This window comes from Cygnus olor, chromosome 1, assembly GCF_009769625.2.
Source record: "Cygnus olor isolate bCygOlo1 chromosome 1, bCygOlo1.pri.v2, whole genome shotgun sequence".
Lineage (NCBI taxonomy): Eukaryota > Metazoa > Chordata > Aves > Anseriformes > Anatidae > Cygnus > Cygnus olor.
In genome coordinates, this window is record NC_049169.1 from 64,343,531 (window position 1) to 64,357,122 (window position 13,592).

Below are 13,592 nucleotides of genomic sequence, written 5' to 3' on the forward strand. Positions count from 1 at the left end.
GACAATGGCTCGTGTCCAGCTGCAGACAGAGCTAGCAGAGCACACAAGTGTGCTGCTGGATTAGATCTCTGCTCTGCATCTCTATCAAAAGAGAGAGCAAGAGGCAATTTTGCTCTAAGATTCATTAAGAAGATAAATGTTTAAAGTAAGGCAGAGTGAAAAGCATGGCTGTCTATTGGTGTCTAATTCCACTGAAATGGACATGAATTCTTTATGAATTCAGCTAATTTTGTTGAGATTCCACTAATGAAAAATTGCTAACCTGAGGCATCACTTTCCAATGCTTTCAGAAGGAAATATTTTTTTCTAATTCTTCACTTTAAATCTGCTTCAGTTTTATCAATATGAAAATCTTTAGTGAAATGTTCTTAATTTTCTTTTCTTGAATATCTGTATTTCCAGATGTTCTTCCTGCTTGGACTAAATGAAAGCATGTTGTAACACTCCAGCTTTTTAAAAAAATAAATTTCCAGGCACCACACTCAGTTTAGCAGAGCATATCTATTAAGGTGAAAAGCAATGTGGTGCTCAGAAGTGAAGATACTTGAATTGGATTCTGGCTAACTCTTTATAGGCGTGTATGTGAGCCAAAAGACAGGTGATGAGGAGATGGTGCTCTTTTTTTTAAAATACCAAATAATCTGGGTAAGAGGCTCAAACTGTCCTGTGTTTGCCAATGAAAAGTAATCTTTAGCAAACTGCTTCTGTTTTGTCCCCATCCATTTTGTAGCGGTAATTTAGTAATTTGCATGTGTTTACCAAGTAGTGAATAAGTATTAATGTTATAGTTCCATTGAAAAGATATCTGGTTTCCATTGGAAATACGTCTATTTAAATGGGAGGAAGAAGGCTGGCAAACTTAAACCTGGAATCTTGCAGGGGAGAGCTTTCAGCATCATCCTGACTCATTTCAGTTGAGGTATGCCTTCCAGCATAGCTTTGCCATAGGAAACTTGGATTCTTACAGGAAAAACTCCTTTGGAATAGAGTGCAAGTTCCCTGTTCAGCTGCAGCTATGGGACTTCCAGATGCTATTTTAACTGAGTGCTCTCAAAAGGAGGAGGAAAACTCTAGTAGCTGTTCTCTAGGTCCTCAAGCTATACACATAGACCATTTGGGAGAGATTCTGCTGGTACCGCACAATAGTGGCAAGTAGTCCTCAAGTGGGGTTTCTTTGTGCAGTAGGGGGCATTCACACTGTCTGTTCAAGATTACTTGTAATTCCAATTCCCGTGTGAAAGCTAGGATTATTTTTGCATGTCTGTAACATGATTGTGGAAGATTAATTCTGCCTGCTCTTGCTTATGCATGTTACTGACTACCATTGTCATGCAAGTGTCTCTTCTGATCAAAACAAACTTCTTCAGGAAGTCTCCGAATATTTAGGGTTTTTGTTTTCTAGAAACCTAGATTAGCTAAAGCAACAAGTGCTTGAGGGATGACATTTAAAAATCTTAAGAATATACATTCGTGTTCCTTCCCACAGCTAATCTCTGTGGATTCACAACTCCCAAACCAGTGCTGAGTCCGGGAAATACTATGCTGGTGCATTTTGAAAGTGATGAGGAGAACAACTTCAGAGGGTTCAGAGCCCGGCTCACCTTTGTTCTTTCAGGTTAGTAGAGAGATGTCTGCTGTGTCTAACAATGTCTGCATCACCTACATCTATTCTTAGATAACCAAGCCTATTGTTTTAGCCTTATCCTGCTTCATTCTGTCAAAATAATTTTAAAACAGAATAGATACTGGTGGCAGATTTCCCTTCCCTGAATAAGGGAGATGAAGCATGGTTTTCTTTTCATTTCTCACTGAGAAACTAGATGACTAACTTCTGATACCTGAAACAAACAGCCTTGTTAATTTTGCCATTCTAATATTCCCCTTGAAAATTTCATTATAGAGGAGTCTTGAACCTGGGGGGCTAGACTGCTATTACTGCTTCCTGCTTTTGTGACCGTGTGCCAGCTGCTGCTTGAGAGGGTGGTAGTGGTGGTGAATAACATCTACCTTCAAGTGGGCCCAAGTGGACAGGCAAGAGTTCTTAATCTGAGTAAGAGCTAACTCTTATTTCCTGTCTTGTAGAGGAGGCAAGAAGAGAAGACTCAGGATTAGCTACTGCACCAATGTTGCCTCTGAGGGATGTCCCCTTAGGTAAAGAAATTAAGTTCTGCTCAGATGATCTGGTCTGCGGAGCTTTAATGTATAAGAATTCTGCAGTGAGGCAGTTGCTGACCTCAGGTCCCCTTTTGTGCACCACTTCCATGGACAACAAGTGAAAGGGAGGTGCACCATCTCTCATTCCCCATATGTGCAGTATGTTCTCTCTGTTCGGCCATATGCAATTCCTGCAGGTAGTGGGGATACAGGGGTAAAGGGTGGGAGAGGCCTGCTTTCAGTGCCTGAGCCTTGTTTGCTATCTGAAGTGCTAAACCCCTTAGGATTCCAGCTTTCATCTGTTTTTCCTTCCCCCACCACTTCCAGAAAAGGACAGACAAATTTGGTCTCTTCTGCTTTTGACCTAGCTGTATCCACTCCGTGAGGTTATCTAGGAAAACAGAAAACTTCCTTGCCAACTTACAACCACTTCTCTGGCTCTCGCAGACACCTGTGGCCTTCCCCCAGTGACTCCCTGGTGGCTGTTCAAGCGCATTAGCGGGGCTGAGGAGGCCTGTCCTCGCTGCTGGCCATGGCACGCTGCCCTGAACTTCCTTGGAGACTACCAGTGCAGCGGGGTTGTCATTAGCCCCACATGGATCCTGACAGCCGCCCACTGTGTGCAGCCGTGAGTGTGTCCAGCATGTCCCCGGCCACCTCTGCTCCTCTCCCCGTGCTGTGTGCTCCCCCTGCTCCTCCAGGCTGGAGAGCTGCAGGTCATACTCACACCTCTGTGTCCACTGTGAGGTTTCCCTCCTGCCCTTCCTCTGTGATGAGTGATTTGGGAGATGGTGATGACTTGGTCTTGCCTGTGAGATTTGTTAAAGTTAATTGGACTGGCTGCAATCAGAGCTGTGGCAAAGCCAGAACTGATGCAGTGCATTTGTCAGGGTGAGAAGCTCTTGCTCAGCAGTCCTGGGAATAAGTGACTAATTAGAGAAGAGCCAGAAGGGATGTATGACTGCTGAATAAGGAAGCTGACTGTAAGTAGCTCCAATATGTTTACTTTCATTATACAGATCCAATAAACCCTTGCACTGGACTGTGACAGCAGGAGACCATGACAGAGCCCTGAGAGAGTCAACAGAACAGGTAAAAACAAGCAATACCATTAGAAATGTTTACTTTGATATATTTGCCCTTATCATATTTCTCAAAACAGATCCAAGTCCACAAATAAAACTGTCTTGGCAGCAAGACAAAATGACCAGTACATAGCCCACGTTCAGGGATGAGAAAGGAACTCCAGTAACTTGGTCTTTTTTCAGCTAACTTGCAGCTTCTAGAAGTATGTTTTATATATATACTTCTTATTACTAGCAGTAAAGACTTAAAAATCTAGCAGATGACTGAGTGTCCTCAATATCTTATTCTCAGTGCTGAGCAATACATCTGTCAATAAAATGGTTCCTGAGTCTTTCTTCCTGATGGGGAGGAGGGAGAAATAGATGTGGAAAATAAGTGACTGACACCAGTCTTCTGTAATAACCTTACTGACTTGTGTCTGCACAATGGAACAGCCATTGCTGTAGGCTCAGGAGGTCTAAATAATACATCCCAGAAATCTTCTAGGCTGAAAAACTGAGAAGCTGGGGATTTGTCTTCAAAATCCTTGCACCTTCTTTGTTTCTTTTTAATTAGCTTGGCTGTTGCTTGTGGGATTTCTGCCCTCTTTTTTACAAGTATGCTTTCAGGATGCACTTAGAAGGCAGCTTGTCCCTTCTTTGCCCTGATCCATCTGATGTGTTACAGGTGAGACAGGTTAAAACCATTGTGGTGCATCCCCACTTTGATGTGGTGAGCTATGACTCTGACATTGCCCTGGTGCAGCTAGACATCCCTCTGGAGTACAATACTGCTGTGAGGCCAGTGTGTCTGCCCAACAGCACAGAGACGTTATCTTCCTCTTCCCTCTGCACTGCATCTGGTTGGGGAATCATTGAAGAAGGTGGGTCTTCTGATTTTTGCATGTTGCCCATTATAAACTGAACATACACTTCCATCTCTTGTTTTATTCTTCTGCCCAGATCTTACCTAGAATTTATTTCCCAAGCAGATAGGAGCCGATCTAAGCGACTGCAGCAGATGCAAGTGCCTGTGCTTGAGAATGAAATCTGTGAGAGGAATTACTACTGTGGTCACCCTGGAGGGATCACAGCTAGGATGCTTTGTGCTGGCTTTGTTTCCATGGGAGGCCAGGACCCCTGTCAGGTGAGTTAAAACTAGAGGTGAGCATTCTTGAAGGCATCTGCATATGGGTGTTGGTAGACCATCTGGGGAAAGAGGCTGGTGAGGACAGGAGAACTGCAAAAAAAAAAAGCTCCAGCAACCTGCTGTTCCTGAAGTGGACACTACTTTTGTGAACAAGAGGCAGTCAGTCAACACTGCACATTACATCTGCAGTACAGCCTGGAAGTGGGGCCATAGATTTTAGTATTTGTCTGGACAGTAATGTTCAAGATGCCTGTGGAGATGTTCTTCCCTGCACTTTCCAAGTCCCATTTCTTCTTAGTGAATACTTCCTAATTTTAGCTGGCTTGGAACCCCTTTCAAGGCATACTTTTCAAGGTGATCTGTGGTGATTTCCATGTTTTATAAAACTCTTGTTCAGAGCAGTGTCTGAGAACTAACTAATCTCCCTGAAATCATGAGGCAAGCTGGTAAGAACACTTGAGTAAATAAAAGGCAAAGTAATTTACTGAGGCATTGTCAAGCTAAAACGCAGGTTCTCCTCAATACCACAGTCTTATGGTGGACTGATAAATGATGCATACCATAAAATATGATTGACTAGTGCTTTTTGGTTTTCAGCCTGTGCTCAGCCTTTATTCCACACCGATAAGCAAGCCATTAAATCAGTCTTTGTTCCAGATCCAGGGTTGAGCTGCCAGCAGCTCTGTGCCCTGTTCTTGCACGGAGACTTTTTTTCTTGGGCAAATCTGATCTTTGACAGCTCTCCTCTCAGCTGCAGCAGTGCAGAGGCCAAATGAGAACTGCAAGATCTCCCTGTGTCTTGGTTCCTAGGGTGGTTCTGGTGGCCCCTTGGTTTGCAGGAAGGAAAACGGACCGTTTATTCTTTACGGCGTTGTCAGCTGGGGTGTTGGCTGTGCAAGTACAAAGAAACCAGGAGTCTACTCAAGGGTGAGGATTTTCCTGGACTGGATAAGACTGACAATGAAAGGTGAGTTTTCCTTGTCTAAACAATCTGAGTCCTGGATATAACTCCTTTGTGGAAAATATTCCAAGTACATTGAGATTTTTGTCTGGTAGACTTTTACAAGAAAGAAGGAAAAAAATCCAGATGGCTTCACTGACTTCCTGCAGACAGTCCCTTCTTCCTCCTATTCCTTGCACCTTCCTTGTAAGGAAAAAAAAAACCTTACTAGAAATTGGAATGGGAGTTTCAGAAGCATAAGACTTGTATTTAACACTTCTGGCTCTTAAATGGAATATAATCTCCAGACAAATACCTTTCTCAGTATAAAGCAGCTGCTGCTGAAAATTCCTACCAGACCCATGCTTTGATAGACAAGATAGTCTGGGACAACACTAAACTGAACTTGTGTGTGCATGCACATATGTGCAAGATAAATTTCTGCAAAAAAGGTACAAGGGAAAATATTTTATGTACTAGTGAATAAGGACTGATACAATGAAAGTGATGGGTCTCTTACAAAGACAGCGGTCCCTGTTCTTAAACTGGGGGCGCTCATCATAGAAGTGAGGGGAGCAAACCCATATGAAGTACTTTGTGAACCCAGCATTGTCATACTGCTTTGCTGCACCAGCCCTCTCCGCTTCCCAGAAGTTTCTTTCCTGCTGAGGTTCCTCAGGCCAAGGTGAACATGGCTTTATAGCTTCATTGGTGAATGGAGAAATCCACTCCTTCAAGCTGTTTAACGTGATATGATTCAAGAGACTTCAAGAGCCACCAGATAGCTTCAAGTCTCTTTTTCCATGTTAAATAAACTGATCTCTCATTCTAGAGAAATGTTTCACTTTGGCCTTTGGCTCAAAGTAGCTGTGCTGGGAAACTGCTGATGTAAAACACTTGTCTTCCAAGGCTTTATCCCTCCTCCTTCCCTGCCTGCACACATGTACAGCCAAGAATGTAATTCTCCATTTAGTGAGTATTTGGGATTGTCCCACAACTTTTCTTGGGAAAGAGCTAATCCTGGACAGAGTTTGTTTCTACCCACCCTATATTTTATTATATTACAGCCAAGAGAAAACGGAAGACTTCTGCTAACAATACTTTTTTTTCTTGTAGCCTGAATAGTGTGCTGTAGTTATGAGCAGGAAATTAAAGTATATATTAAAGAAAAGAGCACAGTGTGGATAATGCTCCATTCTGGGGTCTGATGAGCACTTGGACTCTGCTGCTTTGTGCTGCAGCTGTCTGTCTTTCTCCCTCATGGTGCCATTCATAGTCCCGTGTAGACCTAAGAGAAATGTTAGTACAGGTGCTGACTAAGGGAGAACTTTCTTCCTAGCTAAAACCAGTTAACGAAGCAAGTTATCACTTGTATGGTAGCCAGAGCATCCCCACAGGTAAGCTTGGAGCTGGCTGGAGATCTTCCATACCCTTGGATCTGACACAACTGGCTGCTGACCCTGGCGCTCCATAGGCTGTAATGGCTTTTGTGGATTTACTGGAGATCAGGTAGTTTATGCAGAGGAATTGCTCGGCTCCATAGCTGTAAATCTTTCCTAGAGGTGGAGGCTCTAGTATTGCATTAAGCTTTTGCACATAGTTTGATATGAAAGGTTCAAAGCCCTGAGGGCTTTTTGAGCCAGATGCTGACCACTGGCTCCTTTACCTGACTTTCATACAGGTGTGATTGTGTATTGCGAGAAGTGCTTGGCCATGATAAACTGTTACTGAGTTTTGTATTAAATTAAGTGCATTGTGCTTCTCCTCAGATTCTGCACAGAGCATGCCATGGGGAAGTAATGCTGTACCTGGAACCTTGGTGCAGGAGCAGCTGGTGAAATTGCCTGCAAAGCTACAGGGAGAGGCATCAGCACAGGGTAACTGTGCAGCTCTGTGGAGCTGCTGTGTGAAAGAGGCTGCAGCATATGGTTTGCAGGAGGTAGTGGAGCTGGTTCAGTTTGGGGAGCAGCTCTAGGTGGAGCTCAGTAACAAGTGTGTCTCCTAAAACACATCTTCTGTATTCTAGACTGAGTTCCTCATGGTAGGGACAATTACTTGATTTCTTGTACGTGTACCTAGCATCACCAGAGCCCTGCTCCTGGGTGAGGAGCTCTGTCAGCTTGTTGCTTTTAAAGCACAGCAAACAGCCCTGTCCTACTGATGTGCCTCCCCCCACTGATAAAGCATTTGAAAGTGTCACAGTATCAGATGTAGAGAAAGTGTTGGACGAGGAATGATGGAAAGGCTGAGGCATTCTCAAGTTACTGGGTGACACTGGCTCTGGCAACAAATAAATGTTCAGGAGGGGATGTGCCATCAGCTCTGCTTGAGGACTTGTGATGTAGCCAGGGTGTTGGCACGCATTGTGTGCTTTCCTCTTCTCATTGGCATCCTTCGTGGTGCTGCAAAACATCGCACCACTGGGATAAAAATAGGTCCCTGCAGCGATAAGCAGCAGGAGGTGGGAATGCTTTCCTTGCATTAGCCCAGCAGCTCCAGCACTGGCTAGATGGAGCTGGAAATGCACATGAGCCTCTCGTCTGCACTGGAGCAGGCTTATCTCAGCTGAGCTGCTCATTACTGGCTGAGTTCAAACCATGGCAGGTGCATTGTGCCACAATGACCTGAACCTGGGACTCACCCTGAATGCAAAAATGATTTTTAAAATGTACCTAGAGACAAGCTTCTGTGTCTCAGCCCCACGGGCTTTACCTTCCTTCCAGATGGCAGCTGTTCCCTGCAGTCCCCGCTGCCAGCACAGGGCCCACGTCTTCCAGCAGTGCTGCATGCAGGCAGGAGCCCTTGCCTTGCCCTTGCACAAAGCTGCATGATTAACTCGTTGCTTTGCAACCCGAGGGGCTCAGCTCTTCCTCCTCCCCCTCGGTGCTCTCAGCACCCCATGCAGGTACGCAGAGACACGGTGTGGTGTCAGCATCCCGTCCTAGCAGAAAGCTCATAAATGTTGGTGTAGGAGGAATCGTGCTTAAACAGAATTAAGCTGTTCTACAGAGGGTATGACTTGAAAAATTGCCGCCTTGGGAGGCAAACAACCCTATTATACTTGTACTAAAGGGACATACAGTTCTCATTAGTGATCTTGTTTTCTCTCCTCCTGCTCTGTTATAACTACTCAGATGCTTCCAAATATTTCCCTGTTGGATTGGTCTCTTATTTAACAAGTGTTGAGTCTGACTGCACTGTGTATGCTTGTAGCTGCAGGCTAAGCACTCTCCTACTGTTTCTGGAGAACTAGAGAATGAACAGACAAAAGCGTAATACTTCATAACTCTCGTCAAAGGCTGGCTGCAAGGTCAAGGAAGAATAAATAATTATGTAATTTCTTCCTTAATACTGAGTGAACATTTCAGCTTGGTAGGCTTCTTAGCATGGGGACATGACCAACCTGGTATGTGTTCATCTGTTTTTTCAGGCATTGATTTATAGTACAGCTCAAAATGAATCTGCAAGCTGGTCTTCTTTCCTCTACAACCTAGCATCTCACCCCTTTGTTGCCTACCTTGTGTCTGCTGCCTGGGTCTCTGAGGCTAAGGCAACAGGACTACTTCATGATCCTATGCACTTTCAAAGATCCTGCAGGATTGTACCAGTCTGCATGCTGGAGTTTAAAAAATTAATAATTTTTACTGATAGGAATACTTTTTATTTAGGCAAAACGAATGGATCTGGTTTAAAAAAAAAATAACCCTATATTTATGCTTAATTTTGTGTGCCCTTCCAGTGACTGCAGTAGCTGTGCTTTTGCTCATGATATCAGAATATTCAGTTTTCCATCATATCTAGTAATACCTGTGGAGGTAGAGAGTGAAAGAACGAGTTTCAAAAATGTGTGTATGCATGTACACACACCAGAAAACTATTTTCCGCTACTTTTGTTGACCTTCTAGACTGTTTTCGATCATGGGCAGAACTGGCAGGTTTTATATAAAGCTTTTACTGTCTCTTCTTGATGCTTTTATCACTGAAGTGTGTATTTATCCACAGAATGTGTATCAGAAGTGGAGCTAGAAGAGCCCCGGGGGTTTATCTCTGCTCCGTTCTTGTCAGGGTATGTGGGAAGCCCAGAGTGCTTTTGGATACTTCGTGTGTCTCCAAAGGGCATGGCAAAGATTATGGTAAAGCATCTGTCAATAAGAACATCACCAAACTGCCGAGAGGAGTTTCTTGGGATTTACGAAGAGAGTCAAGGAGGAAGAAAAGAACTAGGTAACAACAAGTGATACAACTGAGGATGCTTAGTACTAGAAATTTCTCACTTTTACTTGGGACAGTTTCAGAAAGGGTTTTCATCTCCAATTGCATGGCTCTGATGTGTGGTAGACTTAATTAAATTTAAGAGCCTGGGTTGTAAACTTGACTGAAGCCCTTAATCCCTGTATGCATGCTGCATTGACCCAGTAGAAGAGCAGCCCTATTAGTCCACTAGAGAGTGATAAAACAGACTAGATAGCAACAAGCTGTGATATTTCAGTAAATTGGTATAGCAAAGTCTTGTCCACGTAAGTGACTTGTGACTCCTGTGATAGTGGCAGCTCCTTATTCAAAGTTAATTCCCTTTTCTCCATACTCCCCAAAATCTCTGACATAATGAAATGTGATGACAGTATGTGTTATATGCATCTTGGAGATGGAATGAATCACTCTGAAGCTTTAGGGTCTGGGGAACAGGGGTGTGGCTCTTCCTTTCACCAGAAGACATGCTATTTTTCATGCAGAGGGCTGTGGTCTTCCTTGCTTTGACCCTGCTGAGGTACAGTCTGTTCACTGGGATACTAGTCTACATAAAGACAAACCACAGAATGAAAATAAGAAAATAAAGATGAAAGTGAGAGCTTTAATGCTGTTTACCATAAAGTTTAGATTTCTGGAGGCCAGCGTGTCTGCATGTGTGGCTTGTATTTGTACTGTATGCTGTGCAGTTAGTAAAATCTAGTTGGAGGTGCAGTGTGGCAGGGAGCAGGAGCACGTCAGTGTAACGCCAGTGAGCTGAGCCTTTTCAAAAAGTGTGGAGAGAATGCTTTTCGTTTCCTGTTTCAAAGGATCTGTGCACAGAATAGGGGAATAGAAGGAGGGGGAAAAATGGAAGAGACGAAGTGTGGGACAGTAGCATGCTCTTACATCTATTTGAAATGGTACCTCCAATACTAGCTTTGTCTGCAGTACACGCTGTGTAATATATAAACACTTATGCATACATATAAAGAAATTCTATCCCTGCCTTCACTGTGGCGAAGTCATGGGACAGAAGGGAGGATATCCATGCCTCTACACTCATGTACACAAATGATGGGCTTTGTTTAGCTATTATCATTCAAATATCGTCACTGTTCTACATTTTTAGCCATGAGAAATGCCAGCCAAGATGCCCATGTCTGAAAGGATTTAAAGATAAGAATAAAAATGCTGCTGCTATATAAACTTGAGAATCCAATTTCATTTTTCTTAATATGGGGACTTGGTTTACTCCTCCTCCCCCACCTTCTCAGAGTCATTCCAAAAATGATGTATAAGCATAGGAGCATGACAGGTTCCAGGGGTCGGTCTGGCTGTGTACTGGGAGAGACTCAGACTCAAGCTAAAAAAGGTGATGCAGAAGAAAGGTAATGGCTTTATAGGCTGCTGTAAAGGGCTCAGAAAGGTTACTAATTTTTGCAACATAAGGAGTATTACTTGGAAGTTGTTGGACCAAAATGTAAATGGGAAGGGGGAAATAATTAGAAACGGATGGTGGGGGGAAGTTCATGAAGGTTAGATCTTGCAGAGTTTATATTGGGTGTGCTGACCTGAGAAGATGTTTCTTCTCCTAGCTCTTCAATGAGTTTTTCTTCCCCTCCATCTCCACTCCTCCCCTTGCTTTATTCTGCCTTTATATAAACTTAATTTATAATGATTGTAGACATTATAAAGTAATTATACAGAAGGATTTCTACTGGGCAGGCATCCACGCTAGCATTCATTTGAAGAGTGGTGGAGAAATCCACCATCAACCTTTGGGAGCCCTTTGGGTGAATTCCAGGGCATGGAACTTATGTTCTCCAAATATTTCCAAAATTAAGTAATGCCTCTGGAGAAAGTTTTTAGATAATAGCTATTCTGTGTAGTCTCTTGTCCTCTTATGTCACACCAGTGATTAAAAACAAGTCTGTAATGTAGCATGTCATCTAACTCTGAGGTGGAAGGGAAAGAACAGGAAAGAGAAGATGTGCTAAGGAGCTTTTGGAGTGCTCCACAGCTGTTTTCCTCCAAGAACTTATTTATAAAAGTACAAAAAAAAATATGCCTGTTACAGCTGAGAATAACAGTTTAACTATCATAACTATTTATATGCAGGACAGAGGAAAATACTATCAGAAATGGAGCCATCAGTCAAACTTCTCCCTTAATAGGAGCCTAATAGATAGTTCCCTAGAGCATCTTCCAGCGCACAGACTCACTGCTATGTAATAGTATTTTGTTATGGCTGGCAGTTTTTCAAGGTTGGGTATATTAAACTAGATTTCTATGTCTATTTATATGCCAACATATTGAAACAGCATCTTTTTTTTTCCTTCACTCCTTCTCTAGAGCTAGTGAGCAACAGAAGTCAGTGGGTGCCTGTCTCTAAACTGAATCTCTTTTACTGAGGAACCTAAAACATAGACTTGGGCTTCAATGTTGACGTGAGTTAGAATTCTGGTGTGATGGGGAAGAAAGAGGCTGGAAAATTTAGAGAGCCAAAAACAACCCCGGAATAGTTTAGTGTGCTTAACAACTGAAAGTGTCTATCAGTGGAGGTGGAATAATGCCAGTTTCCTGTCCCATGTCATTTTCAGTTAAAATGTAAGAATGAATCTTTAAGTAGTTTAGCAATCTTTCGGGATGGTTACAGCAAAGTGTCTAGCCTTGTACGTAGAACTTCAGGCAGCTGATACTAAGCAATGAACTGCACAAGTCCCTGTTGGCCAGCCGTAGGGCATTTCTTGAAGGGCGGGAGCTGGAGTCTCTCTGCTTTTGCTTGCAGTGAGCATCTCTGAAACGTGAGTAGTTCCCCACTTTTCTGCCTTTCCATAGAGTATGATTTTTACCTATGTGAGAGATGCTTATAAAACATCACTTTTTACAATGGTTTTGTGCTTGGATTTGCTTCTAGCTGTGTTGTGTGGTACCCTGATGTCTCCTGTGGTCCTCTGGAGCCCTGGGCCCACAGTGAAGGTGGTATTCCGCTCCATCAGCCCTGCTGCTTTCAGCATCGAGTACTTAATGCTCACAGTCCAAGGTACAGTCAAGAAGTACAGCTGCTTTTCTCTCTAAAGATGATGAACTGAGCTGTTTGACTGAAGCTTCAAGAATGTCCTTGTTTACAAGATGCCCTTATGGAGTTTCTGGAGACTTTCCGTAAAGATGTTCTCCAAGCATGCATAAAATAGAACACTTCTGAGCTCTAGCCTGGGTAAAACCAACTGACTGCAAAATGCTGAAGCTTGAAATAGGGCTAAAATGAGTTTGAGTTTTGTAGTATTATGATAAACAAGGTCTGGCCTAGTGGAATAGGAATGTAGTAGCTTTCATAATTGGTTCATCCTCTAATTGAACATGTCATGTCATGCAGGAATTGTCCTAGTCCATGATGAAAGTCCATTTAATACTAAACCTGAATTTCATGTTTTGCGTCCTTACTCCATCTAGGACAAAAACCTGGAAATACCCAAGAAAGTCCTGAGAAGATGAGCTCAGAGCTGTCACGATGCAAGGATGCTATTCTTACAGATAAGGAAGGAAAGATCCAATCACCAGGATACCCCATGAGACACACAAATGCCACCAGGTGAGCACCTGAGTTCTTCTGGCTCTTGGAGCTCCCATGTTAAAATCTGCAAATACGAGACAGCTTTTAATGAATCTATAGGTATTACAGTGCCTGTTAGAAAACTGGGCAAGTACTTCAAAAACAGTCAGGAAAACTGGGGGGAGGGCACACCAGTACCTTCACTCCAGCAAACGTCAGACAAATCTGATGCATCTGGACAAAGCTCTCATCATAAAGTATGTCAGGCTCCTGGACATGGCACAACTGAGGGCTTAAAAATGGCAATGCTTAACTGTGTTGCTAAAAACCTTTTGGATCTTTTATCTGTTTTCCTTTTCTTTCTCTCTTATTGTGCTTAGGTAGGATAAGAGAGAACTTTCACAAGGCAATAGCACAGGCTTCTGAACTGTTCAAAAAGTTTAACTTCAGAAGTAATGAATAATATGCCTGAAATAGATTTGGACCAGTATCTCATCTTTG

General features: G+C 43.1%; 1 protein-coding gene across 5 annotated transcripts in view; it reads left to right on the forward strand.

Moving 5' to 3' along the window:
- Positions 1–13,592, forward strand: part of OVCH1 (ovochymase 1) — a 39,776-nt gene that overhangs the window by 14,719 nt on the left and 11,465 nt on the right. For 4 of the 5 annotated variants that reach the window (XM_040561913.1, XM_040561893.1, XM_040561921.1 and 1 more), the window contains 11 exons: positions 1,487–1,615; positions 2,083–2,151; positions 2,602–2,782; positions 3,174–3,246; positions 3,907–4,102; positions 4,208–4,365; positions 5,179–5,335; positions 7,078–7,185; positions 9,311–9,532; positions 12,456–12,581; positions 12,992–13,130. In XM_040561913.1, coding sequence (XP_040417847.1) covers positions 1,487–1,615; positions 2,083–2,151; positions 2,602–2,782; positions 3,174–3,246; positions 3,907–4,102; positions 4,208–4,365; positions 5,179–5,335; positions 7,078–7,185; positions 9,311–9,532; positions 12,456–12,581; positions 12,992–13,130 — 1,558 coding nt within the window. The remainder of the gene's footprint in view (positions 1–1,486; positions 1,616–2,082; positions 2,152–2,601; positions 2,783–3,173; positions 3,247–3,906; positions 4,103–4,207; positions 4,366–5,178; positions 5,336–7,077; positions 7,186–9,310; positions 9,533–12,455; positions 12,582–12,991; positions 13,131–13,592) is intronic. The other variant, XM_040561911.1, reaches the window with a different exon arrangement.